Source organism: Biomphalaria glabrata, chromosome 13, assembly GCF_947242115.1.
Source record: "Biomphalaria glabrata chromosome 13, xgBioGlab47.1, whole genome shotgun sequence".
Taxonomy (NCBI): Eukaryota; Metazoa; Mollusca; class Gastropoda; family Planorbidae; genus Biomphalaria; species Biomphalaria glabrata.
Genome location: NC_074723.1, coordinates 31,969,955 through 31,997,199, shown reverse-complemented (window position 1 = coordinate 31,997,199; position 27,245 = coordinate 31,969,955). Strand labels below are relative to the sequence as shown.

The 27,245-nt window shown below is 37.7% G+C and overlaps 1 protein-coding gene across 4 annotated transcripts in view; it reads right to left on the bottom strand.

The window, feature by feature from the left end:
• LOC106058195 (Y+L amino acid transporter 2-like) overlaps window positions 1–20,808 on the bottom strand; it is a 31,943-nt gene extending 11,135 nt beyond the window's left edge. Inside the window, exons 1-5 of one of the 4 annotated variants that reach the window (XM_056008362.1) lie at window positions 20,420–20,808; window positions 17,321–18,187; window positions 7,152–7,277; window positions 6,073–6,217; window positions 5,178–5,301 (exon numbers count right to left, since the gene is read on the bottom strand). In XM_056008362.1, coding sequence (XP_055864337.1) covers window positions 5,178–5,301; window positions 6,073–6,217; window positions 7,152–7,277; window positions 17,321–18,017 — 1,092 coding nt within the window. In that variant the 5' untranslated portion in view covers window positions 18,018–18,187; window positions 20,420–20,808. Of the gene's footprint in view, window positions 1–5,177; window positions 5,302–6,072; window positions 6,218–7,151; window positions 7,278–17,320; window positions 18,188–18,565; window positions 18,681–18,701; window positions 18,834–20,419 lie in introns of those variants that run through there. The other 3 variants (XM_056008358.1, XM_056008359.1, XM_056008361.1) reach the window with 3 other exon arrangements.
• Between the last annotated feature and the right edge of the window lie 6,437 nt (window positions 20,809–27,245).

Here is a 27,245-nt window from a genome sequence, read left to right as displayed (position 1 = left end):
ATTCAATGTTGTATGTTTCTATTCCAACAACTGAACGTGTTTCATAGGGCTTTGACTCTTAAATGTCATGTCATTTAGATGACATTTTACAATACACATGAATGTTTTATTTGTGCTTTTACAGTGATCCAGGGTCTCTAGTTTTCTATTTGAATTTAGATCACTTCGAATTCTGGCTTCGTAACTTGTAATATGATTTTCAAAACAAAACTAGAGACCCTGTCAGATGTGTGTCATAATGTATTAACTCTCCCTCACCCGATCGACAAACATCGACTCTATATAACTGGTAACACTGTCGCAAAGCAACCAACTGATATTAAATTGTATTTATAAGCTACAAGCCTTTAATGTAAACTCTACAATCTACATCGATATGTTTCTAATACAATAGACACATGGCTAATACAGGTTATTATAATAATGGAATTGAATGAGATTTCAACCTCTTGCACTGCCAGGGCTAACCTCCGTTAAAAGTAATAAAAAAAAATTCATTGTAGCGCCCCCCCTCCCCTCCTTTAAGAATAATTATTATTGATGATATGTGATATAATGTTGTGTGAGAGTTTGTTGCCTTAGCGGAAGTGTGTGATATGTTCGTTATCTAATTGGGTTGAGTACAGTTTCTGTGCACTTTGTAAATCGATTTGTCGTTTATCTATTTATACTCGTATTTAAGAATATATTAACATGGTGGCAGTGGTGAGGCTTAAGAGTTTATTAACAATTATTATTATTATTATTATTAATGATTCAAATCTAAACAACCAGACACCTTAACAAATAATGCTGATTAGTCATCCAGTCTGTTTAAAGTCTGCAATCTAAACCATTTAAAGAAATGTAGAGTACCCTTTTCAGACTTAGCGATCTACGGGTCACATGATGTAAAGGTCATAGTCATGTAAACAAATGTGTAAGACATGTTGACTATTTCAGTGCATATGAATGGATACGATCAGATAAGCGCAGGAAGTACCGAGCATATTAAATGAACTAGAAAGAGATGATGTAGCTGAACATTATATGCACTCTACACTGCGGCCAGTGATGCATTCAACAACTGTCTCCTGGAGGGAAGTCCTGGAGGTTTAACTCTATAATCAGTGACGTCTCGCTTCATTAGTCACAGAGTCTCAAATAAAAGTGCAACTCTAACATGTTTAAGTAAACAATCCCCCCCCCCCCCCCAGCCTTTCCCAGACACATGTACTGCTTTTTTAAAATCCCAGAAACAAAACAGATAATTTAAAAAAAAAAAAAAGGAGAAAGAAAGAACTGAACTAAGATATAAATAGATGGGCAGTGGCGTTGCTAGAAAGGGGGAGAGGGGAGATAATTTGAAAAATCCCCCAAATGAGTGTTCGATTTATTTTGTTTTTACATTTAATATTAAATATTATTTAAAAGGCGAGCGGCTGGCCAATGGGCTTCGGGCGAGAGGGGCTCGTTGGCCATGGCTGGCTACCCATCTGGGAGAAGGAGGGCTCTAGGTTCAGATCTCTGCTGCCTTGCAGCTGTGCCCGATCATGGGAAAGCAGGAGCTGGCGACCCTAAGGCAGTTTGCAGTACCCAGTGCTACACCCTGGCAGAGCCTGCGACGCCACTGACCCCAAACTGTATCGGCACTGTCGTTCCTTTGGATACATCAGCTGTGTGGAGAGGGGGGAACTGATGTGTGGGCGACATCGTTCCACCACAGCTAATGCCCAGGCATTCATCTCATTTCCATGAAATGATCCATAGTCGCTAAATGGTCAAGCCCCCTTTGCCCCAAAATGATAGCAACTTCCTAGCTACGCTGTTTTTTTTCTGTATCCTCTATCATCAGCCTGAACAAAGGAATAATTTTTTTTTAAATACCACCAAGAGATATTAATCGATTTTGAAGAATGTACCTGGTGATGAAATACAATTAACAAGGGAAATAAAAATGAACATTTAGAACTCTTATCGCCATGTAAAGGTTAACTCCCTTGGCAATACATCCCTTAAGAAAGTACCGCAGTAGAGTTCTCTATACATGGGGAAAGTAAAAGCGGTTGGTGGTTGTGTTAGCTATATTACACTCTCGTTAACAATAGGCCAAAGAAACACGTGACCTCCGTATCATATACGCCACGGATCGCTGGGTAGGAAAAGGAGGTGAAATCTTGTTGCAGTTTGTGTGTGGGAGAGGCACACTTTAACTCTTTCTCTCCGTAATTATTTACAACATTCTGATGGCATCAACGTTTGTATCGTCGGTTAGGAGAGAAAGAGTTAAAAACATACCATATGCTATCCATGTCTAGATGACGATGGGCTGGACATGTAGTCCAGATCGTCTGATAATCTATTTCCTAAACGACCTTCCTGCGGAGGGCTTTGCGCTTGAAGGTGTTCTCAAGAAGGTCAACATAAGAAATACAAGGATACTCCCAAGAGCTCCATAAAGGAGTTTGGAACCAACACCCAAGACTTAGATCATTTGCATTTGATCTTTCTCCGTTGTGCTGACCGTGACTATCAGTTCTTTTAGCCAAGAGGCAAAGAGGATGGCCAGGAGGCAAAGAGGATGGCCAGGAGGCAAAGAGGATGGCCAGGAGGCAAAGAGGATGGCAAAGAGTCAAAGACCATCATCAAGAGGCAAAGAGGATTGCCAAGAGGCAAAGAGGATGGCCAAGAGTCAAAGACCATCATCAAGAGGCAAAGAGGATTGCCAAGAGGCAAAGAGGATGGCCAAGAGGCAAAGACCGTCATCAAGAGGCAAAGAGGATTGCCAAGAGGCAAAGAGGATTGCCAAGAGGCAAAGACCGTCATCAAGAGGCAAAGAGGATTGCCAAGAGGCAAAGAGGATAGTCGACAGCTAAAAAAAATAATAAAGTTCAGCAAAAAATTAATTAGAGCGGGTAAGACTGTAGTAAACTCAATCAACGCTTGTCTAGTGTGTCATCGCCTTCGAAATGAAAATCGCCTTTCACAGTCATCTTCAAGTTCATGGGAGATTAGATTGTGTTCATCTTCAAGTTCATGGGAGATTAGATTGTGTTCATCTTCAAGTTCATGGGAAATTAGATTGTGTTCATCTTCAAGTTCATGGGAGATTAGATTGTGTTCATCTTCAAGTTCATGGGAAATTAGATTGTGTTCATCTTCAAGTTCATGGGAGATTAGATTGTGTTCATCTTCAAGTTCATGGGAAATTAGATTGTGTTCATCTTCAAGTTCATGGGAAATTAGATTGTGTTCATCTTCAAGTTCATGGGAAATTAGATTGTGTTCATCTTCAAGTTCATGGGAAATTAGATTGTGTTCATCTTCAAGTTCATGGGAAATTAGATTGTGTTCATCTTCAAGTTCATGGGAGATTAGATTGTGTTCATCTTCAAGTTCATGGGAAATTAGATCGTGTTCATCTTCAAGTTCATGGGAAATTAGATTGTGTTCATCTTCAAGTTCATGGGAGATTAGATTGTGTTCATCTTCAAGTTCATGGGAAATTAGATTGTGTTCATCTTCAAGTTCATGGGAAATTAGATCGTGTTCATCTTCAAGTTCATGGGAAATTAAATTGTGTTCATCTTCAAGTTCATGGGAAATTAGATCGTGTTCATCTTCAAGTTCATGGGAAATTAGATCGTGTTCATCTTCAAGTTCATGGGAAATTAGATTGTGTTCATCTTCAAGTTCATGGGAGATTAGATTGTGTTCATCTTCAAGTTCATGGGAAATTAGATCGTGTTCATCTTCAACTATGAACGAGATGCTAATTCTTACAGTTTGTCACTACGGACAGATCTATGTTAGATTATAATCCTTTTTAAATTAAAAATGTCAACTTTTTTTGTGGTGTCAAAGATTCAACATATAGCCGTAAAAAAAAATATTGAAAGGTAAGAAATTGAAGAATTCTGATTGAGAAGCACTGTTACAAAGGATTTGAGGGGGTTTTGTTAAGTTGATGTTATACAAGCAGACGAGAAACTAGAGAATACAAGAAGAAATATCAACAAGTCTAGATGTCAAATCTAGACGTCATGTCCAGTCCATTACGCCTTTATATTCTTATAACAAGGAGTGTATTGATTCCCATTGTTATATAAAAAAAATTATATTGAAATATCGAATATCAGTAAGATCTTTAATACATTTCACCTTGACTTGTCCTGAATAGGTTAGCCTCAGGGGATCTGGCAACAATTCTCCAATTTCTTGTGTCTCGCCCTAGTAAGTATCAAAGTAAAGTTTCCCTTTCAGATCTTCTGAGCTATAGGGCTTTGGCCAACGGTTAACGACCATGGTGTCATGTGGCCAGCACATTGACTTTCCCCAACTGAAGTCAGGTACCCGTTCGAATTGGAAGGACCCTTAAAATCACGAAATTCAAAATCCCAGTCTTCTTCGAGATTCGAACCCGGGACAACAGGTTTGAAAGCCGAGCGCTTAACCGCTCAGCCACCGCGCCCTCAGAAACTATCTAAAAATATTTAAATTCTTATTCAGAACTTTGGACGGCTAAAAAGCCCCCAAACTGTGTTTTTATGGTTACGCCAGTGTGAGAGAATCGTAAGTTTCCAACTTTCGTTTTCCATTCCTCTCCGGGGCTTTTCCTTATAGAGAGTTCATGGGAAATGTTTAATTGTATCATTGCGTCTACCACGCTTCTTTAGGTCTGAGTTTATATATACATGTCAGGACGCTTCCTTCGGCTAGCCAAAAAGCCACAAATACGCATGCAATGTGTGATTGGATTAGATCAGTCTGGAGTTACATCCCAGCACAGACTTAACTCTTTCTCTCCTAAATGACGATACCAGCGTTGATTCCAACAGAATGTAGTAAATAATTACGGAGAGAAAGAGTTAACATTCAGCTCCTACAACTTGAAACATCCCAGGACAGACTTAACTCTTTCTCTCCTAAATGACGATACCAGCGTTGATTCCAACAGAATGTGGTAAATAATTACGGAGTGAAAGAGTTAACATTCAGCTCCTACAACTTGAAACATCCCAGGACAGACTTAACTCTTTCTCTCCTAAATGACGATACCAGCGTTGATTCCAACAGAATGTGGTAAATAATCACGGAGTGAAAGAGTTAACATTCACCTCCTACAACTTTCAAAACATGTTACTGTAAACATCTTGAGACAATCTGAAAATACAAAAAAAAAACAACCTTTGACTTACCGAGGCTACTGCTGTCGAGGCAATGACTTCTGCAGGGGTCATTAAGGTCACGTAGGCGACGTTGGCCATGATGTACTTAGAGATGACGATAACGAAAGAGATGTACACTGATCTGGGAGGATCTCTGAGGATCAGACGATGATAATTTTTCAAAACACTGGATTTCCGCCTTCTCATTAGACTAGACTGACCAACATATTTAAAGAAAAAAATTAATTACTTAATAGACCTTGATCTTTATTGGACACTTAATTTATGGGCGAAAGAAAATCACGGTGTCGCGCGTGCTTCGCAATGACCAAATGGTAGGTAATCATTTTGTTGATTGGCGGGCTTTAATGCGTGTAACAAAGGCCCTCCTTGCCGGAAACGCAGATCATGAATCATCTTACCTATAGAGACATAGAGGACTACATGTGACCCCAAAAGGCTTCTGGAAGAGACAGCTGGAGAGCGTGTAAAAAGGCCGCAGAACAAACATTTAAAACTTTAAAGAAATATACCGCCAAAAATAAGAGAGAAAGATGATTTAAATGGACTAAGCAGACAACAACTTTGTCTGCGTTTCTTGTGGAAAAATATGTAGGTCACGGCTGGTTCTGTTTAGCCTAATTAGATGCTTTCCTCTTCCTTAGTCATTGGATTTAAAGAAATGAAATTAAAATGCTTAATGATTTGAATAAAAGAACAAAAAAATGTTCGATCCTTGAACTCACTGTCATCACATCCTGACTAGGCTCTACTTCCGTATAACAAACCAAAACAACGTATAGAATGGAATGACGTCTGCTAAATGTCGTCTGCTGACATAAACAACTTCATAATGACTTGATACCACTCAAATTGAATGTAAGGGCGCAGGGCAGGAACTAGAAAGCTAAGTAATAACATTTACCTTGAAGGATCCTTGACCTCTTCCAACAAGGTGGTCATGACCTGCCAACCACCATACGAGAAGATGGAGTAAAAAATGGCCACGGCAAATTTCCCAGGTTCTGTTGTCGTGTTCTCAAAAGGGGCGTCAAAGTTTTCCGTTTTTCCTAGAAACAACACAAAACGAAAGTAAATAGACTTTTTGTTAAATGAACTCATGGAAACAAATACATTTTCTAAGAAACGAGTCAAATTAGGGGTCTTGTGTTGAAGATTTCAGATAACATTATCTTTCTCTAACCATATATTTGGTCACTAACAAAAGTCATTATTCACGGTACAGTGGATGGAGCACAAAGAAATACTGCATTCCTCACTGATCTTTCGGGCTCGAAGACAAGCCTTAATAGAGATACAAAAAAAGGGGTCGTCTGAAGATAAACTGGATGGACATCGTAAAAGAATGGACCGGCCTCTCTCGTTATGTCCAGCTAAGAACAGCTGCTGACCAAGAAAAGTGGAACGATTTAGTTACGAGAACTGTTACATCACCCTTAAAACGAAATTCAAGTGACAGATGATGAAGATGATGGTGATACGCTGAGACCCACTTAAGTGACTTTTTAAGTCAAGTTTGTACATAGGCATATACTTTACAGACTCACCTATGTTCAGGCTATCAATATTCATATATATTAAATATAGTCTAAAGCCAAGTTAAAAATATTTATTAATAAATTAAAGACAGAGACTCATCATGGCTACTCTATAAATGATGTTATATAAAATACAAACATACATATAAAATACATATAAAATACAAACATACATATAAAATACATATAAATACAAACATACATATAAAATACATATAAAATACAAACATACTTATAAAATACATATAAAATACAAACATACGTTTTCATAGCCAGATAATAAATATTCACATATCAATCACAAGCAGACATACCAATGACCAGGCTACACCCATTTAATTTACAGATAGATACATATATCAGCAAGTTATAAATCATCATTTATAGGTAGACTCACATAAGACCAGGTTTTAAGTAGCTATTTTCACCTGACAGGTAGACTCACCTATAGCCAGATTATAGATACCGGACACAATTATAATCAACAACACCAAGATTTTCGAAGCTGAGAGCAGAGTCTGGACTTTGGTGACATACTTCATGTAGACACAGTTTAGAACGACCAGCGTGACTAGGGAACAAATACAAGCAAAATGTTTTTAAAAATCCTTAAAAAAAAACAACAAAGCATATCTAAAGGGGAAGAACCCAGTCCTTAAAACGATATCTACCAATAATGTACAAGTTATTTCTCGTATTCGATTTCCAACAAAACAATTTAGTACCAATAATTAATTTACTAATTGAGTATTTTTTGTTTACTAATTCATGTTTTTTTTAGGTAAGATAAATAATTGTTGAAATAATCAACTTGATCGGAGAATGCGCGAGGGAGAAATAGCGTTAGCAATTATTTAAAAGAACTAAACCCAACAAATTTAGCCAAATCTGTGGATTATGAAGTTTTAATTTCCCTTGTTGCTATTTAACAAAATAATGAATTACCAGTAATTAATTGTCTGACTGGTTACTTTTTTTATTGATTCATGTCTTTTCTATGTCAAAGAATAATTGTGCAAAGTTTTAGCTTGATCAGAGAATGGGTGTGGGAGAAATAACGTGTACACACTTTTTACCACACAGACAAAGTTGATATAAGCTTTGTAAACAAAGAAAAAACTGAGACCTGCAACACGTGACATTGCGTTCAGTCCGACTAAAAACGGTAAAGGAATGTTTGGTAACCGAGAGGTAAGCTGCTATCATTCTTGTCAAGCCAACGAGCACTGAAGAAGTTGTAATGGGTTTTGTGAGCGAATTTCTGATGTAATTCTGAGAAAAGGGGAGCGGATGTCTTAGGTTGTGTAGGCTGGAGCGTTTCTGATGAAACCACGAGAGGGTCTGTCGTAATGAATAAAGACTGGTGTGAAAGTTGAAGTTGAAAGACTAGCAGGAGATGTTTGACATAAAGACGTGTTTTTGGTGAGTTGTATTCTGTTAAATTTTTCATTTCATTTGTGTTTCTACATATATTTAAGTTGGACCTGTGTCTGTGTAAATTTTAAAGTAAAAGTTGTATTAAGGTTTGTTTTTTCAAGTTCACTTCATAAAGAAATTCATACGCCTACGTCAGTTAGTTGTATTTGCTGTTTGGAGCTACGAACCAACATCAGCTTTGGTGACTATGACATTGAATTTTGTTGAGGTATGAGTAAGATTTATGTCACTAGGTTTTACTAGTCATAATGGCCCCATTTGTTAAATAAAATTTTGCTTCTAGAACAAAAATATTACTTAAGCAGAATACGCAAATCAAAATATACCTAAATCTAGTGAAATATATATAGCGTTAGAATACCTGCTGACAAAGCCCCCCCCCCCCCCCAAAAAAAAAAAAGGAACAAAAAAAAATAATAATAAAATAAACCACGTAAAAAATATTAAATTATAATTTGATGGATATCAAACAATCCTTAAAAGGTATTGAAAATAAGTCGTGTAAATTTCCACCCAAAAACACACACACACTCACACACGGAGTACATAAAGTCTTTTAATGTAATTTTAAAATGTATTCACACACGCACACAATCAATTATGAAATGACCGTTCTGAGACTAACTTTGTCCAACCCCAGTGTGGCCGGGTTACTGCTAGTGGGTCAAAAGTAATACATTGATGGTGTCTTTCATCTTTTCACCAGATGAAGAGTGGGAGTGCGGAGGGAAAGAATACAAAGAATAAAAAATGTAAACAGACAAATTTGGGTAGAAGAAAGATGTGAAGACAGAAAAGAGACTAAGACAAGAGAGAGAGAGAGACGGGAGAGAGGAAAGAAGATAAGAAAGAAAGAAAATGGAGAGGAAAAAGAAGAAGAAGAAGAGAGAGAGAATTCGTTGAATGTATAAAGAGAAGAAAGAAATAGAGAAATAGAAAAGAGAAGAAAGAAATAGAGAAACAGAAAAGTGAAAAAAGAAATAGAGAGAAAAGAAAAGAGAAAAGAGAAGAAAGAAATAGAGAGAAAAGAAAAGAAAAGAAAGAAATAGAGAGAAAAGAAAAATAGAAAAGAGAAGAAAGAAATAGAGAGAAAAGAAACAAGAAAAAAAGAAAGAAAGAAAAAAAAAAGAAAAGAGAAAAAAGAAAAAAGAAAAAGAGAGAAAAGAAACGAGAAAATAGAAGAAAGAAATAGAGAGAAGAGAAAAGAGAAGAAAGAAATAGAGAGAAAAGAATGGGGGAGGGAGACGTAATCCAATGAAAATGATATTGAGAGAGACAAAGAGAGAAAGAAGAATGAGAGTGTAAAGGAGATAGCAAACAAAATGAGTGGTAGCTGTAAAACTTGTCTTAGCTTCAAGTAGCAAAGTGGGAATACACACACGCACACAAAGCCAAGTAGCAAAAAGAACAAAACATTATGATAAATGACTTCAAAAGGAATTTTTTGTTTTTAAATTCATCTATTTGAAACACAAACATTGCTTCTGACGTCACGCTATGAGCATAGTTCAAGTTAACAAAACTCAGATGGCATGATAACGTTACAGGGGCAATGTCCTTTGAAGCACAATCCTACAGAGCAGAATACCAGGAAGAAAAAGTCACGGAAAACATCAGATACAATTGGTGGATACCATCAAAAAATGCTAAGGACAATCTGTTAGTCTACTCACTGAGAGTATAGTCATAAAAGGGCGAAGATTGGGATTTTTAATTCCGGGATCTTTAGGGTGCCTCAGAGTCCGCCCAGCTCTAATGGGTACCTGACATTAGTTGGGGAAAATTAAAGGCAGTTGGTCGTTGTGCTGGCCACATGGCACCCTCTTTAACCATGGGCTAAAAAAAACATGATCTTTACTTCTTCTGGCCTTTAGATCGCATGGTCTGAATGGGGAACTTATTTACAAATAAATCTCCAGAATATTTTTACGTAAAGTACGATCTCTGATTGATCCTTTCCCAGACGACCCTCTGAATTAAAAAAAAAGTCAGTCTTCCTTCTAGTAATCTCTAGTTCAATTTTTTAGTTCTAATAAAATCAATATAAGTTTCTAAATTATTCGCAAGTGTATCATTATCCACGACATACACACAATTATGCGTTATCGATTCGTTAAAAGTAGATCTCAATAATCACAGAGAAAGATTTGATCAGATCAACCGACCCTCAAAGCTAGTTATATAACTAACATTCATGAATAAATAATACAAATCAAGTGAATTGCCTTCCCCTGAAGTCAATGTCGCAAAGTTGTCGCTAAGAGATGCATGTTAGATGATACTCTGTTCTATCACAGCGTCGTAAACAAATGCGACATTGAGACCGTGCTGTGGCCTGGGGAAACGGGAGAGGGGAGGGGGCGGGGCAAGACAAGACAGCAATACCCACAAGACCCGCGATTAAAAAATGTGGAGGGATGATTCTTACGGACAGAAATCATGTCGCCCGGGGCGACCCGCTTGCGAAAGTAATATTGAATTTGTATGAGTAATGAGTATTTAGAGTTCAGATATTTTATTTTATTGCTGTTTAGTGCAATCTCAGGGGGCGGGCGGGGAGGGGGAGGGGGATACAATTTTAACGAGATTTCTGTGATTTCACTTGGAAGAGGTAGATGACCGAATGATGGACCAAGTGACCAGGATATGAAAGATAGATTGACCGAGGAGTATCTTAAGAATGAAAGAACAAAAATTTGGAATGGAAAACTAAAAAAAAAGTTGAAAGAGAGATGAATAGAAAAAAAAAGAATATAAAGAGAAAGAGAGAAGAACATGTATAGAGAGAGAGGTGAAAGAGAGAAAGAGAACTATTTTAAATGCGAAAATTGAAGCAATGGAGAAGGAGTATGATTAGAATAAAAAAGAGAGAAAGAAAGAGAGAGAGAGAGAGGGAGGAAGAACTTAAAATAATGAGAGAGAGAGGGAGGAAGAACTTTAAATAAAGAGAAAGAGAGGAGGAAGAACTTTAAAGAAAGAGAAAGAGAGGGAGGAAGAACTTTAAATAAAGAGAAAAAGAGGGAGAAATACCTTGAAAGAAAAAGAGAGAGAGAGAGAGAGAGAGAGAGAGGTTAAGAAAAAGATAGAGAGGAAAAGAGAGTGAACCAAGTTGAAACTTCAAACAATTATCTAACAAAACATGAATCAATATAAAAATTAGCAAATTAGGTAATTAATTATTTGTTTTGGTATCGAATAAGGGAAATAAATGCTACTAATTTAGAAATGTGCCGGTATATATATGGCGTTAGTCCCCTTATTACGTATTATATACATGTTTTCTCCCATTATCATATAAAGTTGAATACACGAATCAATAAAAAATTAACTAATCAGTTAGTCAATTTGAGGTAACTTCTTAATTTTGTTTTATATAGGAAAAAAAGAAGCTTATTCCTGCAGTACTGAGATATATAGCAGTGATTATGAGGTTCCTCCCCTAATATATATATTTTTTTTCAAAAGAAGATTATCTTTTGCTTGTTTAATGTTCATCGACTTCCCACTTCTGACTCTACCCACTTCTGACTCTACCCACTTTTGACTCTACCCACTTCTGACTCTACCCACTTCTGACTCTCTTTCAAAGACATGTCTTCATCGATGCCGCATCATAAGTTAACCCAAACTTCAGGAAATGTGTATATGTGATAAAGTCTTTGTGGGAGTGTTTGACTGTATAGGTTGGTCACGGTAGTCGCTTCATACTGAAATTAGTCCTAAACGAACCTTATAATTCATAAGATATCACGGAACTCGGTGAGTCAGGAGTCAGTCAGGACATACCAGAAAGTTATGGCCGAGTCACCATGACTTAGCAATTTATCCTCTGTCCTTCCATTAATTTAAGCCATTTGGACCAACGCCTAGGGACAAGATTACAAATAGATTATGAGGAGCTAATTAACATTAGAAGGGATCATTGACCTGCACACTTAAATCTTTAGTAGCAAAATAAAAGCATAGATTTAATTGGGATCAACGGCCTTAGTGACATCATTGTTTTGTGACACTGACATTTTAGTAATTAAATTTTGCTCTAGTTTATATTATTTTTTCACAGATGTTTTTCCCCAGATCAGCTTAATTATTTTTCTGACGACAAAAGTCAATAATTATTAATATTTTATTGTCCTGTAATTAGGAGCCATTAATATTACATGTTTACAATAATATTTCATTAAAAGATGGAAAGTCGAAACGCTCTAATAGTTTTTAGATATCCGATTTTTGGCGTTTATTCCTTTAACAAGATTTAAGGCAGATGAAACAAACCAACGTTTTATTAGCCGACATCGCCGTGGTCTTAATACGGTGCATGGGAAAACCCAAACTCATTAGAGTTTTGTTTTTTTTAAATGGTGTCAGAAGTGAACATAAAGTAGATTAAGAGGCGTATCTAGACTTTAGCCACCTAGGCTCATATGGTGCTCACGATTGGCGTACATACATACAGATAAATTATATTATTAAAACAAACTATTTAGTATGTTTGTAAAATGTTTTACATGTTTCGGATATTCCTTCAGAGTTGAAAATAATTTACTCCCTAGTCCAAACCTCCCGACGGAGGATGCCAGCGGGCAGGGTATGAACCCGGGAACATCTAGAAGTCCGAGCTGTTGACATTGTGTTTATGTGTATGTGTTTGTTATTAGTATGTAGAGTTATTCCCCTTGCTAAGAAACTTCATATGAGAGTGTTGTGTACTGTGAGAGTGTGTAAATAAATAGACTCTTGAATCTGGCGTTATAGTGTTGGCGTTGTTTAAAGTTATTAAGTGTTTAGTTTAACAAGCGACAGTCCAGCGCGCATACCACACGCTCAGGCAGCCATCGTATGTGTATGTGTGTGCATGTGAGTCGAGAAGATTTCTAAAAACACTTGATATGCAAACTATGTCAAGACTGAGGAGGTGTCCATTGTGTATTGTGAACCAGGAAGTATGACTCACTAAGCTACTCACTCATTTAAACTCACAGTCAAGTGTGCACTAATGAGAACAGATGACACTATCCTCGTGGATTTATTTCACTCGACAGGTTGAGAGGTATTTGTGAATGTCTGATTGCAAATATGTTTAAATATGTATATATGAATAGCTTTAAATGTGTGTGCAAATGTTTGTAGACAAATGCGTGCAAATGTGCGTTTAAATGTGTATACATGTGAATAAATTTGTATGTGAATAGATGTGCAAACGTGTGTAAATGTGAGTGCATATGTGTGTGTGTTGTGTACATGTATGTAAATATGATAAATTACTTGTGAATCGGAGTGTAAATGTGTGAGCAATTGTTTGTATACAAGTGTGTGTGTGTGTGTGTGTGAATAACAGTGTATAAATGGCGTTGATATGTGAATGTTTTTTGTGTGTGTGTGTGTGTGAAAGTGTTTGTTGATGACTAGGTCTGTCAGTGTGTTGTTGTGTGAATGTGTGTAAACCTGTGTACGCGTACGTTACGGTACTCGGATGTATATGATCTTGTTTCTATGTTTTCAAAGTGACATATTAACAAATATCTGTAAAAAGCATTCGATCTATTTTAAAACAATATCTTAGAATAAAAAAAAGGATCCATTTTTGGGGGGGTTTTGCAACTTTTAAAAAGAGTCCTTAAATTTTCATAAGACCTTTAATGCTAAAATGTTATGTTAAAATAATGTGTTAAACTTTAAAATTGACACAGCTGGGTATAAGAGGCACTGGATAGATCCACATAGATTGCAAGCATAAAGGGAAGGGTTCTGGCTTGCAAATGGCGTACACAATGAAGTAGATAGAAGGCTGACAATGCAACAGTGCCTGGTACGAAGTAGATAGACGGCTGACAGTGCAACAGTGCTTGGTACGAAGTAGATAGACGGCTGACAGTGCAACAGTGCCTGGTACGAAGTAGATAGACGGCTGACAGTGCAACAGTGCCTGGTACGAAGTAGATAGACGGCTGACAGTGCAACAGTGCCTGGTACGAAGTAGATAGAAGGCTGACAGTGCAACAGTGCCTGGTACGAAGTAAATAGACGGCTGACAGTGCAACAGTGCTTGGTACGAAGTAGATAGACGGCTGACAGTGCAACAGTGCTTGGTACGAAGTAGATAGACGGCTGACAGTGCAACAGTGCCTGGTACGAAGTAGATAGACGGCTGACAGTGCAACAGTGCCTGGTACGAAGTAGATAGACGGCTGACAGTGCAACAGTGCTTGGTACGAAGTAGATAGACGGCTGACAGTGCAACAGTGCCTGGTGATTACAGATACCACAGCTTTGTTGGTCTCTTCAGCCACACGAGAAGTTGCAAAGGGTAATGATCGTCTCTCGGAACATAAAATGCCACAGAAAGAGAGAGATAAAGAGAGCGAGATAAAGAGAGGGAGTAAGATAAAGAGAGAGGGGTAAAGAGAGTGGAAGAGAAATAAGTAGAGAGGGACAGAGATAAAGAGAGATAAATAGAAGGGAGGGATAAAGAGAGAGAGAGAGAAGTAAATAAATAGAGTGGTATAGAGATAAAGAAAGAGAGATAAAGAGAGATATCGAACTAAATAAAGAGAGAAAGAGAGATAAAGAGAGAGAGAGAGATAGAGAGAGGGAGGGAGAGTAGGATAAAAGAGAGGGAGAGACAGAGACTATATATACGGTATCAATCATGTCATATTTTTAAGTCTGCCAAAACAAATAGAGAAATAGAAGTCATAATCTTCAGTGTGTTATGTTTGAAATGCTGGATTAGTTTCGTCCTTTAACACGGATGGATTGCTACCCCCAGACCAGGATGAGGTGCCCAGTAGAAATATAGAAAAACAAACTGAGCAGTATGAAGGTTGGAAATTCTAGCCTGCGTCAGTCGTTCATGGTCTCGGAAAGGTGGGCCAGGTAAGGTTCTGATAGCAAGAAACTGTGCTATATTTAGAAAGCGAGGAATCCCGGATGTAGATTACTGTGACGTGGGGGTAAACAGTAGGATAAGGGGAATCCCCCGCAAGGTTGGATGTATAGGTGAACTGTAACACGGACATAGAGGTACGCCTGAAGGCAGGTGTAAGCGTCACTTAATCCATAGTGAAACAATTATAAGAAAACAATGACTTGCAGATAAGTGTCATGTGTGTGTGTGTGAGTGTGCAGGTGTAAATATGTGCAGCTGTGTGTAATACATGTAAGTGTGTGTGTTGAGTCTTGATTTGTTACATTAGATGTTTAACTACTGTATATTATATGATTGATTATTGGCGATCACGACTGATTAAAGTAACAACAACTGAAGGGAGTACAAAAAAAAAACATTCCATGGCAACACTTCCGTTAAGTGGAATGCTGGGCGGGCTGTAGGAGTATGGGTAGAGACCTAGTTGGCAAGACATTAGTTAATTTATGGAGGGTTTTTTCGTTCCTTTTGTTTTCATTATCATATCTCATAAATTACAGAGAAGATAATTAATGCCCTACGCGTATCCTAGAGTCAATCTAGTCATGCATGTTAATCAGTGCCTTAACCTCAGCTAAGTCGTTGGTTGGGTCTGTTTCATTCAATTAATTTGTAAACGATCTAGAGTAAGAGTAATGAATCTTTGCCATTAGAGCAATTATTACCAATTGCTTTTGTTTAGCTGCGCTACGGTCTAAGTCTAATCACTCGGAGGGGTATTTAGGGCAAGGTTTCCGTGATGGCTTTTTAAAAGCATTTATATAACAAACAAAAGAAAAAAGGAATACTTGAAAAAAGCAAAAACAACAACAAACTAATCTATAGAAAAGAACCGCTCAAGCTTGCAGGTTTTAGCTCTCTTTCTGCTATATAAAACCAAATTAATTCATTTCTGATATTAGAGTAATTAATTGTTAATTTTTGAATTGATTCGTTTATTTTCATTGAATATGAAAAATTATGCCAAAACTTCAACTTGATCGGAAAATGGCAAGTGGGAGGAAACAAAAAAGTGACAAAAAGTAATAAGGGGTATAAATCCATATATACACCCACATCACATTAAGTAGCATTTATTCCCCTTAATTCGATATCAAACAATATAACTATTTACAAACAATTAATAAATAAATAGGTTTATTTTTTTGATTGATTTATGTTTTGTCAGGTACAATGAATAATTGAGCAAAGTTTTAACGTGATCTGAGAATGGAAAGTGGTAGAAATAACGTGTACAAGATTCCAGACAGAGTTGATAAAAGCTTTGTGAGTGGCTATGTGAGCGAACCAACTAACATCGTCCGTAAAATTCCGGACGCTCAAAATCCCAGTCCCCACCAGGTTTTAAAATCGAGACTGTTGGTTAGGACGCTAAGAGCCTCGCTACTCGACCACCATGTCCCTCTAAAGTAAACAACCAGCCAACATGTTATTTCCATGTCAAATATCAATCATTCTTATTGCTTTACGGAGTCGATTCATTTTAATTTAGCATGTCTATCAAGTCCCGACTCCAACTTTGATGTAAATTTATTGTTCTATTTTTTTGTGAGTTGAAGAATAATTTATCACCTATGACTTGTTTTTAAATTTCCAAACACGTTTTAAAAATTTAACCCGTTCGTGAATGGGATTAGGCTTATTACTAGTGGGTATTTGAACTAAGAAAACAAAAATTAATTTTTGGGAAATGCTTTAGCGTCAAGACAGTATTAATGTTTGTGGATTTCATTGTTAATTAATTTTTCTTATTATAGAGGTCTAATAAAGAGAGTCGTAGGTAGTATCGCCTGTTCTATGAGACAGAGAAAATGGGATAGACTATTCTGTATGGTTTTAATATTTTATGTTTTCATTGGATTTATGTTAGATAAAGTAAGGATACTAGATTTTAATTGCAACATTAACAAGAATGTACATTATGGCGTTGTTTAAAGCTGAAAAGTGTCGGGATATATCTTTAATAATTCATTTCTGAAGTTGTTTTTTTGTTGTTGTTTTTTTCTTGTCATTTATCGATTATTCCAGTAGTTCACGGAAAACCGATTAAGGCCACGCGGAACACTAGGGTTCCGCGGAACAGTTTGGGAAATCTAGAGATATAGAAATTCATTTTGTTAATAATTTCTTTTTTTTCTTGTCATTTTAAGTAAAAACTAAAGCCTTTAAAGAATAATTTTTTGTTTTAAAAATTAACCCGGGGAACGCCGGGTCAGTTGGTTAGTAAAGACAAAAATATAACAACTTACTCATGATCCAGCCAGCTAAAAGATTCACCGCTGTCTTAATATCTTCAGTCTGGCAATTGGGGAAGGCCGGTTTTACTATATACAAAGCCGCTGTGTTTGCCAGAAAGGCCCAAAAGGGCCCGGCAATCAGGACTGTGTAACCCCACATGATCAGAAATCCCATCAGAGGTCCGAAGCTTTTCATGGTGTACGAATACGGGCCACCGGCCTTAGGGTACATGGTACCCAGCTCGGCGAAGCAAAGGGCAGTGCCTACGTTGATGAGACCTCCGATTAACCAGACGATCAGAGCCGAGCCAATGGAGCCAGTCTGACCCATGATAGAAGAAGGCGAGACAAATATGGAAGAATGTCCGGTGACGGCCACCATGATGGCCGTGCAGTGCAAGAGGTTGATAGATCGCTTCATCTCCACCGTGGAAATCTGCTTTTGAACCGCTGGAGCTCCCCCATTAGGCGTCGACGATGCGTCTCCGGCCGGATGTATGCCGGATTCCGAGAAAACATCCCCGTTCTTTCCTGCCCCACCGGGCTGAAGGACATAGTCTGAGAGGACAGAGATGCCGTTGCCGACCTTGTCGCTACCATTCACGTCGTTGACGTATCCAGCATTGTCGTTTCCAGCGAAGGAAGTCAGAGAAACATTTGTGGGCTGAGACTTTTGGTCTCCAAACAAACCGTTCTTACGCCTGGACATTCTCAGTGTTTAGTTTAATGTAGACCACAAGTTTAAAAACAAAAAAGACAGCGAGCCTGAGGTGGTAGTCAATGTAGTCAAAGTGTAGCAATACTTTAGACTTCTATGAGTCAAACTTCAACCCTTTTCTTGGGAAATATCGCTCTATCTTGAATTCTAAATCTATTGCACTGAAATATAAACATAAATAATACATAAAAATATATAATTTGAAAAAAAAATGTAATTGCATATAGTAAATTCTAAATGTTATTTTATTGTATAAATTTATTTTATATAATTATAATATGATACTTTATCTATCTATGAAGTATGCATGTATGTATGTGTGTGTGTATGTATGTGTGTGTGTATGTATGTATGTATATATGTATGTATGTATGTATGTATGTATGTATGTATCCATCCATCCATCCATCCATCCATCCATCCATCCATCCATCCATCCATCTATCTATCTATCTATCTATCTATCTATCTATCTATCTATCTATCTATCTATCTATCTATCTATCTATCTATCTATCTATCTATTTCAACATGCTTACCTACCAACTCTCTCTTTTTACAAATATATATATCACATGAAAAAGAACTAATTGCATATAGGCCTACTTACAATCGCTGAATTGGATTTCATGCGAAATGTAAGAACTAAAACTAGGAGATAGACTGTACACTTACATCTTCCTTTGTATCACAACGCCTTGCATCCAGGTCATACAGTCACACACTCTATGCCAACGTTTAACGGATACAGCGCTACTTAAGGATTATCTCACAAACCGGACACGAAATTTGAAATTCGCAAAGTTGTATAGATAAAAGCTGTACCCTCCCCTTCCCCACCACCCTACCCCCCCTTTCTTCTATCCGGCTCCTTGTATAGTCCAGGTAGATAGTGCTTAAGTACAATGTAGGCTTTAGGTCAGACACACCCATTGTATTTTTTTTTCTTTTAAACTCCGGCATCTACTATGTTCTAGATGTGTCTTCGTGCTTCTTTCGTTGACCTCATCGCAAATTAACTGTATTAACTCTTTCTCTCCTAACTGACGATACCAGCGATGAATCCACCAGAATGTTGTAAATAATTACGGAGAGAAAGAGTTAATAATAGCCATTATAGTTTCTAGATCTTCATGTTTCTGGCACATTACTCATTCATGTATTAACAACCAGGCGGTCCAATAGATGAACCTATCTACAGGTCCATTAGTACAGCCAGTCAGCTCCCATCAGGCCACTATTGTCAGACGTCAGAGAGTAAATATATCCGTGTATGTATTATATTTTTTTCCCAAGATAATAACAATGCATCTTATACTCTAACATTCAATAGGCGCAGCAAGATTTAGAAAATGCTTAAAAAGGTGCCAAAATTTAAATCGCTCTACCCTCTCCCTACTTCGCAATCAAGGTACCCCCCCTCCCATATCCTGTTCAGAACTAGTTGACCTAAAGGTCATTATCTTGATACACATTTGAGACCAAAAGAAAATTCGAGGACAGAGGCAGACGGCGAAAAGAAAATCTTAATCGACCACCGGCAGACAATGTTTAAGCTTGCCCTGGATGTGGCAAAATATGTAGGTCACAGCTGGGGCTGCCTAGCCACGGGAAGTACTGCGTTCCTCACTAATCTTCGGACTCGAAGACAAGCCTTATTGTTTGTAAAGTAAAGTTCCCCTTTCAGACCTTGCGATCTATGGGGCAGAGGATGTAATGTCACGTGCCCATTAGAGCTGGCTGGCCAAAGATCACGAAACTAAAAATCACAGTCTTCACCAGGATTCGAACCCAGGACCCCAGCTCGGAAACAAAGCGATTTATCGCTCAGTCACCTCGTCCCCAGGTATATTTGTCGAACCTCTTAATTTTTTGTTCCCTTGCAGAAATAATTACATTTGGTTGAAATAAATACATTTATCAAATCATTTTTTCAAATACCTTTATTAAAGTCAGAACTTAATGGAACCTGGATCCACAAACCTGATCTCATAAACGGTTCTAACGATTTTCCAAGAAATTTAACAGTTGATGTATATCGCTGAGAAATGAATTACTGGCTCGTCGGACACACGGGGAAAACTTTAGTTTGACCTTTATAATAAGAAGATAAATAAATAAATAATTTTGCTTGAGACTATATCTAGGTGTAAAGCCAACATTGCGTAGTCAGCCATATTACCGTAATTATGCCATAGATGATTAATTTATATATTTATTTACTAATTTAAAGACGAATGCACATTTTGTTTCGCTATTTTTGGATCATAAAAAATAAACATTCAACTTTTTCTTTTCTAAAATAATCATAAACATTTAGATTTACATTTAGATTAACTTTTATAATAAAAAAACTTTTATAGAGATCAAAACTTTAAAAAAAATGTGCTTACAACTTACCCCACTGTCAATTTCAACAAAATGGTTGTCTTGGTTAAGCTTAGGTAGGCACTAAATCTTCGTATTGTTTCGTGAGTAGAAATCTGTTTCGTTTTTGTTTTTTTTAAATCTTCGTATTGTTTCGTGAGTAGAATTCTGTTTCTTCTTTTTATTTATCTGTCGAGGGTCTTCCAAAAAAAAGAGACTCTTATTTTAAGAGTTAACAAATAAAGAGTACAGTCTATTAGAGATATGGCTGCCAATAACTAATCTTATTGACTTATGGTGTGTATACTCTGTCATACATTTTAGTTGAACGAATGACGTGCAGGCCTAAAAGCTGAGATCATTAAAAATCCCGCTGGGCGTTTAAAAAAAAAATCTAGCCCTGACACAGATTATGTCCAGAATTGTGTGGTGTCATGGGAGATCCAGGATGTAGCCATACAAGTGGTATTACCAGAAAAGACCCACTCCCATTGAGACACCGCTTTCTATTTTTAGATATGACTCTCCGTACTGGCATTACCTATAGCAGGGGATCTCAAATTTGTATTTTTAGACCTTATTGAGTTCCACGGGTAACTGGTAGTCCGAAATAATCTTTATGTCTGGGTCTTGGATAATTTTGGATATAGTTAAGATGTTTATTCTGGGTTGGTTTGGCAAATTAAAAAAGGGGAGATCACTCAGCGTTAACTCTCAGCAGACGTAAATGGTTGTCTCATAATAAACAGGGTTTGGGTAGCAAATTGATCGATCACTAGAGCTATTGTTATTTGTCAGTTATGTGTACGCAGCTTAGTTGTGATCGTTCATAATAATAATAATAACAATAATAATAATAATAATAACCTTTATTATCTCCGAGGAAATTTGTCTTAAACTTGTGAATAAAAAAAAAACGCACAGCGACAATAGAAATGAAATATACACTTACGCTGGTTCCAACTACCAATCAGACATTATATTTTAAGTATTTACATAATGACTTAGCAGAGTATAACCCTGTAATTAACATGTATGACTGGTCAGCGGCCTTAACTATTCAGTGGTCATTCGTCGAAGGACTTGGAACTTTGTGATAAAAACTGAACTCGTTATGTTAGCTTTAATATGCACCTAGTGACCGGATTAAAGGATGTGGAAGCCTCGGGGCAGAGTTTTTTGGAGTCCCCTACACTTTTTTTTGAAAGCTTCAAACAAAATCCACATTTTAATTAAAAAAAATAATAATATCTAAAAGCATGCCAAATTATAAAAAAGAGAGTACTTGTACATGAAATTAGATTCTCTTCATTTTTATAATAATTATTTTATATGCTTTTTATAGTAACAAAATATGCAAATTTTAAGGGTCTACATAATGTAGTAAATCCGGAGTATATTGTGAACTCACTATAAGCGGACACATTCCCACATCAACAGTGATGCCAACTGTGAGGTTTTAAGCATCGTCGGTAAGAACGCGAAAAAATAACACATTTAACTCTTTTTCTCCTAACTGACGAAACCAACGTTGATTCCACTAGAATGTGGTAAATAATTATGGAGAGAAAGAGTTAAAAAAAACGTAAAGTTGCTGACACGTCGAAATATGTAATTTTTTTTTCTTTTGTGGGGGCCCTTCTTGCTTGTGGAGGCTCCCTGAGCAGTAGTCCCGCCTGCCCTCACCTAAATTTGGCCCTGCATGCACCTGTATCTCGATGACAGATGTATACTTCACGAAGAGCGTCGGCTGTACACCTGGTCGTGCGGTTTGCGCGCTGGACTTTCGTTCGGACTTATCGATGGTCCCGTGTTCAAACCCTGCCTACTCCCATCCCCCGTCGTCCTGCGGGAGGTTTGGACTAGGAAATAGATTGTCTTTAACATTGAAGGAAAATCCGAAACATGTCAAACATTTTACAAACATAACGAAGAAACTTAAAGAAAATGAACAATATAATATTTATCGATAATGTTAACTGCTCGGCCGTATTGTACAGTCTGGACGCGGATCCGCTAACATGTCCGTCGTGTAGATTATTGTAATTGAAATAGAAACTGAATTTAATAAAAAGAAAACGTGATTTAGTAGAGGCAAGTTCTAACCAGGACACGAACAGTGTTAACTATGGTATGAATGTATATTTATTTATTTCTATATTTAACATAAAATTTATTTGGCTATTTAGTAGCAATAGTCAACACAACAAAACATTTTTCCAGATTCCTTTATGGAGCTACGGTGTCCATTACTTCATCCTAGCTGTCTTACCGTCCTTTTCAGGTCACACATTTTTGAAGTCCAAGCGAGACTAATCGTCTTTGAAGGTCTGAACACTGGCCTGCGACGTCACAACCTGTGGGCAGTGTGGACCAATAGCTAGTTGCCACGTCAATTGGTCTGCACGACTAAATTCTTTGTATTTCCTTTATCAGTGTCCACTGAAGAATTTTCTGGTGATGTGGCGGGTCTGCAGCAGTACCGCCCTCTGACTTTTTTCTCAGTTTTTTTTTATATTATTATTATTATTATTACTATTATTAACATCATTTGCCTAATAGACCGCAGGTCTAAAAGGGAAACTTTACTTTTTCTTTTTAACTGTTCAGTGAAAACCTACTATTCGCAGACCAGTGAATGTAATAATACTTTTGTAACACAATGCCTTCCTCGTAGATGCTGTGTCCCAAACTCTAATCCTAACTTTGAACAGGATACAGACTCACTTAACACTGATGACAAAGCAAACATTAAAAAAACAGTTCAGACACAACCAAACGCATTGCCTCCCCCTTCCTTAACTTTTTTCCCATAGAGAAAAAAAATCCGAACAAATGTAGATCTGAATTCGCCATTTCCCTCTCTAGTGCTTACATTGACCCGACAGTTCCAAGAACACCGTTTAGAAAGTGATGTTTCGTTTCGGATTAGTCACGACCTGCAGTGTCTACTTTTCTTTCCCAATCTCTCGCTATAGAACGTAAGACTCATTGAATGGAATAAACAGTCCCGATGACCTACATAAACAATTAAAAAGTGGGATCACTTAAAGTTTAAGGAAACAATTAAACAGATTTATTTGGCGTTGTTGTCATTATGTGGAAGGAGTTATTTCTTTATAAATACAGGAGTCAGACATCAAGTGCTGAATCCAAGAGTTCTATTGGTGTGAATATTAATTTCGATTCTTTGTCGCTCTTGCCTTACATAGAACACACAGTACAACAAATGGATCATATGGATGTATCCACTCTCCTGGTGGGGTGGGGGGGGGGTGTTGGAGGAGGAAAGGGCGTGGTTGCAGCGTTTTAGAGCGTTTGACTTTCAAATCTAGGGGTTTCGGGTTCAAATCTCTGTAAAGAATGTGATTAAGAATTTCGCGATTTCAGAGCGCCTCTAGGGCCACCCAATTCTAATTAGTACATGTCATTATTTGGGAATGTAAAGGCTGTTAGTCCCTGTGCTATCCACTCTACATCCTCGTTAGCCGTTGGCCATAGCAACGGATGACCTTTACATAAACTGCGCTATGGGTCGCAAGGTCTGAAAAGGGTACTTTTTTGTTACTAGCCTTCCAGCCTTAACTTTTGCAATACTTCTAGAAGTCTCAGGCCTCAGGCCTCACATATTCAAGAACCTCTTACTGAATTGAAGGATTGATTTGATTTTGATTTGATTTTTTGATTTGAGGCACATCGGCACAATTTAGGCCATGTCGTGCCTGCAGTCCCTTAAGGACTACTCTCTCTCTAAACAACAAGGGCCAGATTCTATACAGTCATATAATTAAAATCAAGGTTTATTCACAGTTAAAATAGTAAAGGTAGTAAAAATTTAAATATTTGGTAAAAATCTAATGTAAATAGTGCATGTTCACAAATTCAGAAATCACATCTTCGTAGATAGCCCCACTTCCCGAATAAAGCCCAGTACCTTCCCAGGGTCGACATTATTAAATAGTGTTTTTAGATTAGTGGCTCTAAAATATTTCGCCCTGACATCCTGGTATCTGGGGCAATCAACGAGGATATGTTCCACGGTGAGGCGAGAGTCACAGTACTCGCAAAGTGGGGGCTCCTCTCTCTTCAGTACAAAAGAGTGCGTGATGTAGGTGTGGCCAATCCTAAGTCTGGACATGGTTGTGCTACCACGCCTTGTCAGACCCTTAGATGTGGGCCGCCACCTGACATCCGCCACAATCTGCCTGAGTTTACTGTGAGTCTCAGCCTCCCATCGGTTCTGCCACTCTCGATAGGTGGCAGAGGCAATACTTTGTCTCAGGTCCGAGTAGGGAATTTGGGTTCCTGACACCGCATGATTTAGGGCTCTCTTTGCTTCTCTGTCTGCGGCTTCGTTTCCCTCAATGCCAACATGGGAGGGGACCCAGATGAAGGTGACATCCCTACGGTCGGCTGTTATTAGGTCCAACAGCTTCAGGCTCTTATGTACCAATGGGATGTCAGTCTTCATCCGCCCCAAAGCTTGCAATGCAGATTTGGAGTCGGAGCAGATTATAAATTTACTCCTTTCTGATGCTTTTACGGCCATAAGTGCAAGCAATATTGCGTGCAATTCGGCCGTAAAGATGGAGCAGCCATCGGGGAGTCTACGGGAGATTGTTTTGTTCCGAAAGGAGCAGGCACACGCGACCTTTCCCTCCATTTTGGATCCGTCTGTGTAGATGGTGCCACAATCTCCGTAGCTCTCCTGCAGTTCCCTAAAGTGGACTTGTAGTATGCTTGGGTCTGTATTTTCTTTTTTGAAATTAAGGAGGGATAAATTTAATTTGGGTTTATTCATTAGCCAAGGAGGATTCTGAGGGGTTTCTATTTTAGAGATTTGGTCAATGGATGGGGTTAAATTTTGGATGGGTTCTCTCATTCGAAGGCCCAACGGCTGTATGACGTTAGGCCTTCGATTGTATAATTCTACCTCTGTGGGGTTAAATATGGAGTCAAAAGCAGGGTTCGTGGGGTTGGATTTTAGCTTGACTATATACTGCATTGCAAGCTTTTTCATTCTTATATCCATGGGGAGTTCTCCAGCCTCCACATGGAGACTTGGGATAGGTGATGTACGAAACGCGCCGAGACAGAGACGCAGGGCAGCATTTTGTATTGGTACTGAATTGAAGGAACCAATTGAAGTATCCACTCCCACCGATAGTGTCACATGAGCAAGCGGGGTGCTTTGGCTATAACTTTGTTCACTTGCCCATAGTTTATGACAGATGATGGAAGTGATGACTATATACTTGCGCCTGATGGTAGTAGGTGAAGGGCTACGTTTCTGTATGCAAGATTTCAAGATACCAGTGTAGCTTCAGCATACAAAGTCACTTTGTTTTATAACAGAATGTAAAAAAAAATAATATTATTAATATTAAAGCTTATTTAATGGAAAGAAACCGCAAACAATCACTACCATTCATCTCAACAATAAAGGAAAAGCTTCCTTTTACATTTAAAACAAAATTAATTTATAAACACTAATTGTTTAACAAATTGATTAATTTTTTAATTGATTTATGTATTGTCATCTACTATTTATAATTATGCCAAATTTCAAATTGATTCCTAAAATAAAAAGTGGGATTGAAAACGTGCACAAAATGTAAAAATGGGAATAAATCCACCTTATACTGCCATATATCTCAATATTTAGCATCTATTTCCCTTTTTTGATACCAAACAAAATGATTAATTACAATAATTATTGAAATAATGGATTGATTCCTTCTATTGATTCATGTTTTGTTACGGACAGCGTGTAATTGTGTAAATTCAGCTTGTTTCGAAAATGCGTGTAGGAGAAATAACGTGTACAAAGAAATGTACCAGACAGACAGAGAAATAACGTGTACAGAGAAATGTACCAGACAGACATAGAAATAACGTGTACAGAGAAATGTACCAGACAGACAGAGAAATAACGTGTACAGAGAAATGTACAAGACAGACAGAGAAATAACGTGTACAAAGAAATGTACCAGACAGACAGACAGATAAAATGAGTTGGTCTAAGCTTTGTAACATTTCATCACTTTAAGTTTCAACCCTTGAAGGAATTCAATCACCTCTCGCACCCCACTAGCAACGCCCACTGCCAGACACTTATTTAAACCGAGTGCTAACAAAACAAAACATATTTCAACACAGAACATGTTCGTTTTATTGCACCTGGTGGTTAATGGGGCCAGATCGCGTACTTATGTGGTCTGATATCTCTATAATCTATATGAACCCGGAGGTAAAAATAGCACTCTTTTTTCATTTGGATACATTGCTAAATCATGCTAGAGACCTTATTCCAGGAAGTGATCGGGAATATCCGTTGGTCTCACCACTTGACTGCCACTTGTAGACTACTTAGAATGATCCTGCTTATAGATCCTTTCATATAGACGTATAGAATACTATTTAATTCATTGCTATGGGGTTCTGTGCAGTCTACGAGCTAAAAGGTTATGACGGGGCTTGAACAATTTACAGCGTCTGGAAGGTTGAAGACGGATAAGCCTGTCCTCTGGGAACTTTGTCAAAAAAAAAAGTGTGTTGCAAAGTGTAGATCAATCGGAGGATACTACAATAAATTATAGGTTGTCATTGTAATAAAAAACCAACCTAAAAATAATACATTATTTTAAAAAGCCAATATGAAAAATATAAAAAAAAAATAATTAAAAATTCTTCTTGCTCGAGCGGGTATTGAACTCGTACTTTTGTCCCGTCTGTTGAAAGTACCAACGACGTTACCCGTTGGGCCAGAGGACATTGTGTCATTGTTTAATTATTCTTTGGTACTTTCGACAATCTTCCGACCACAGCTAATGCCCAGGCAGGAAATGAGAT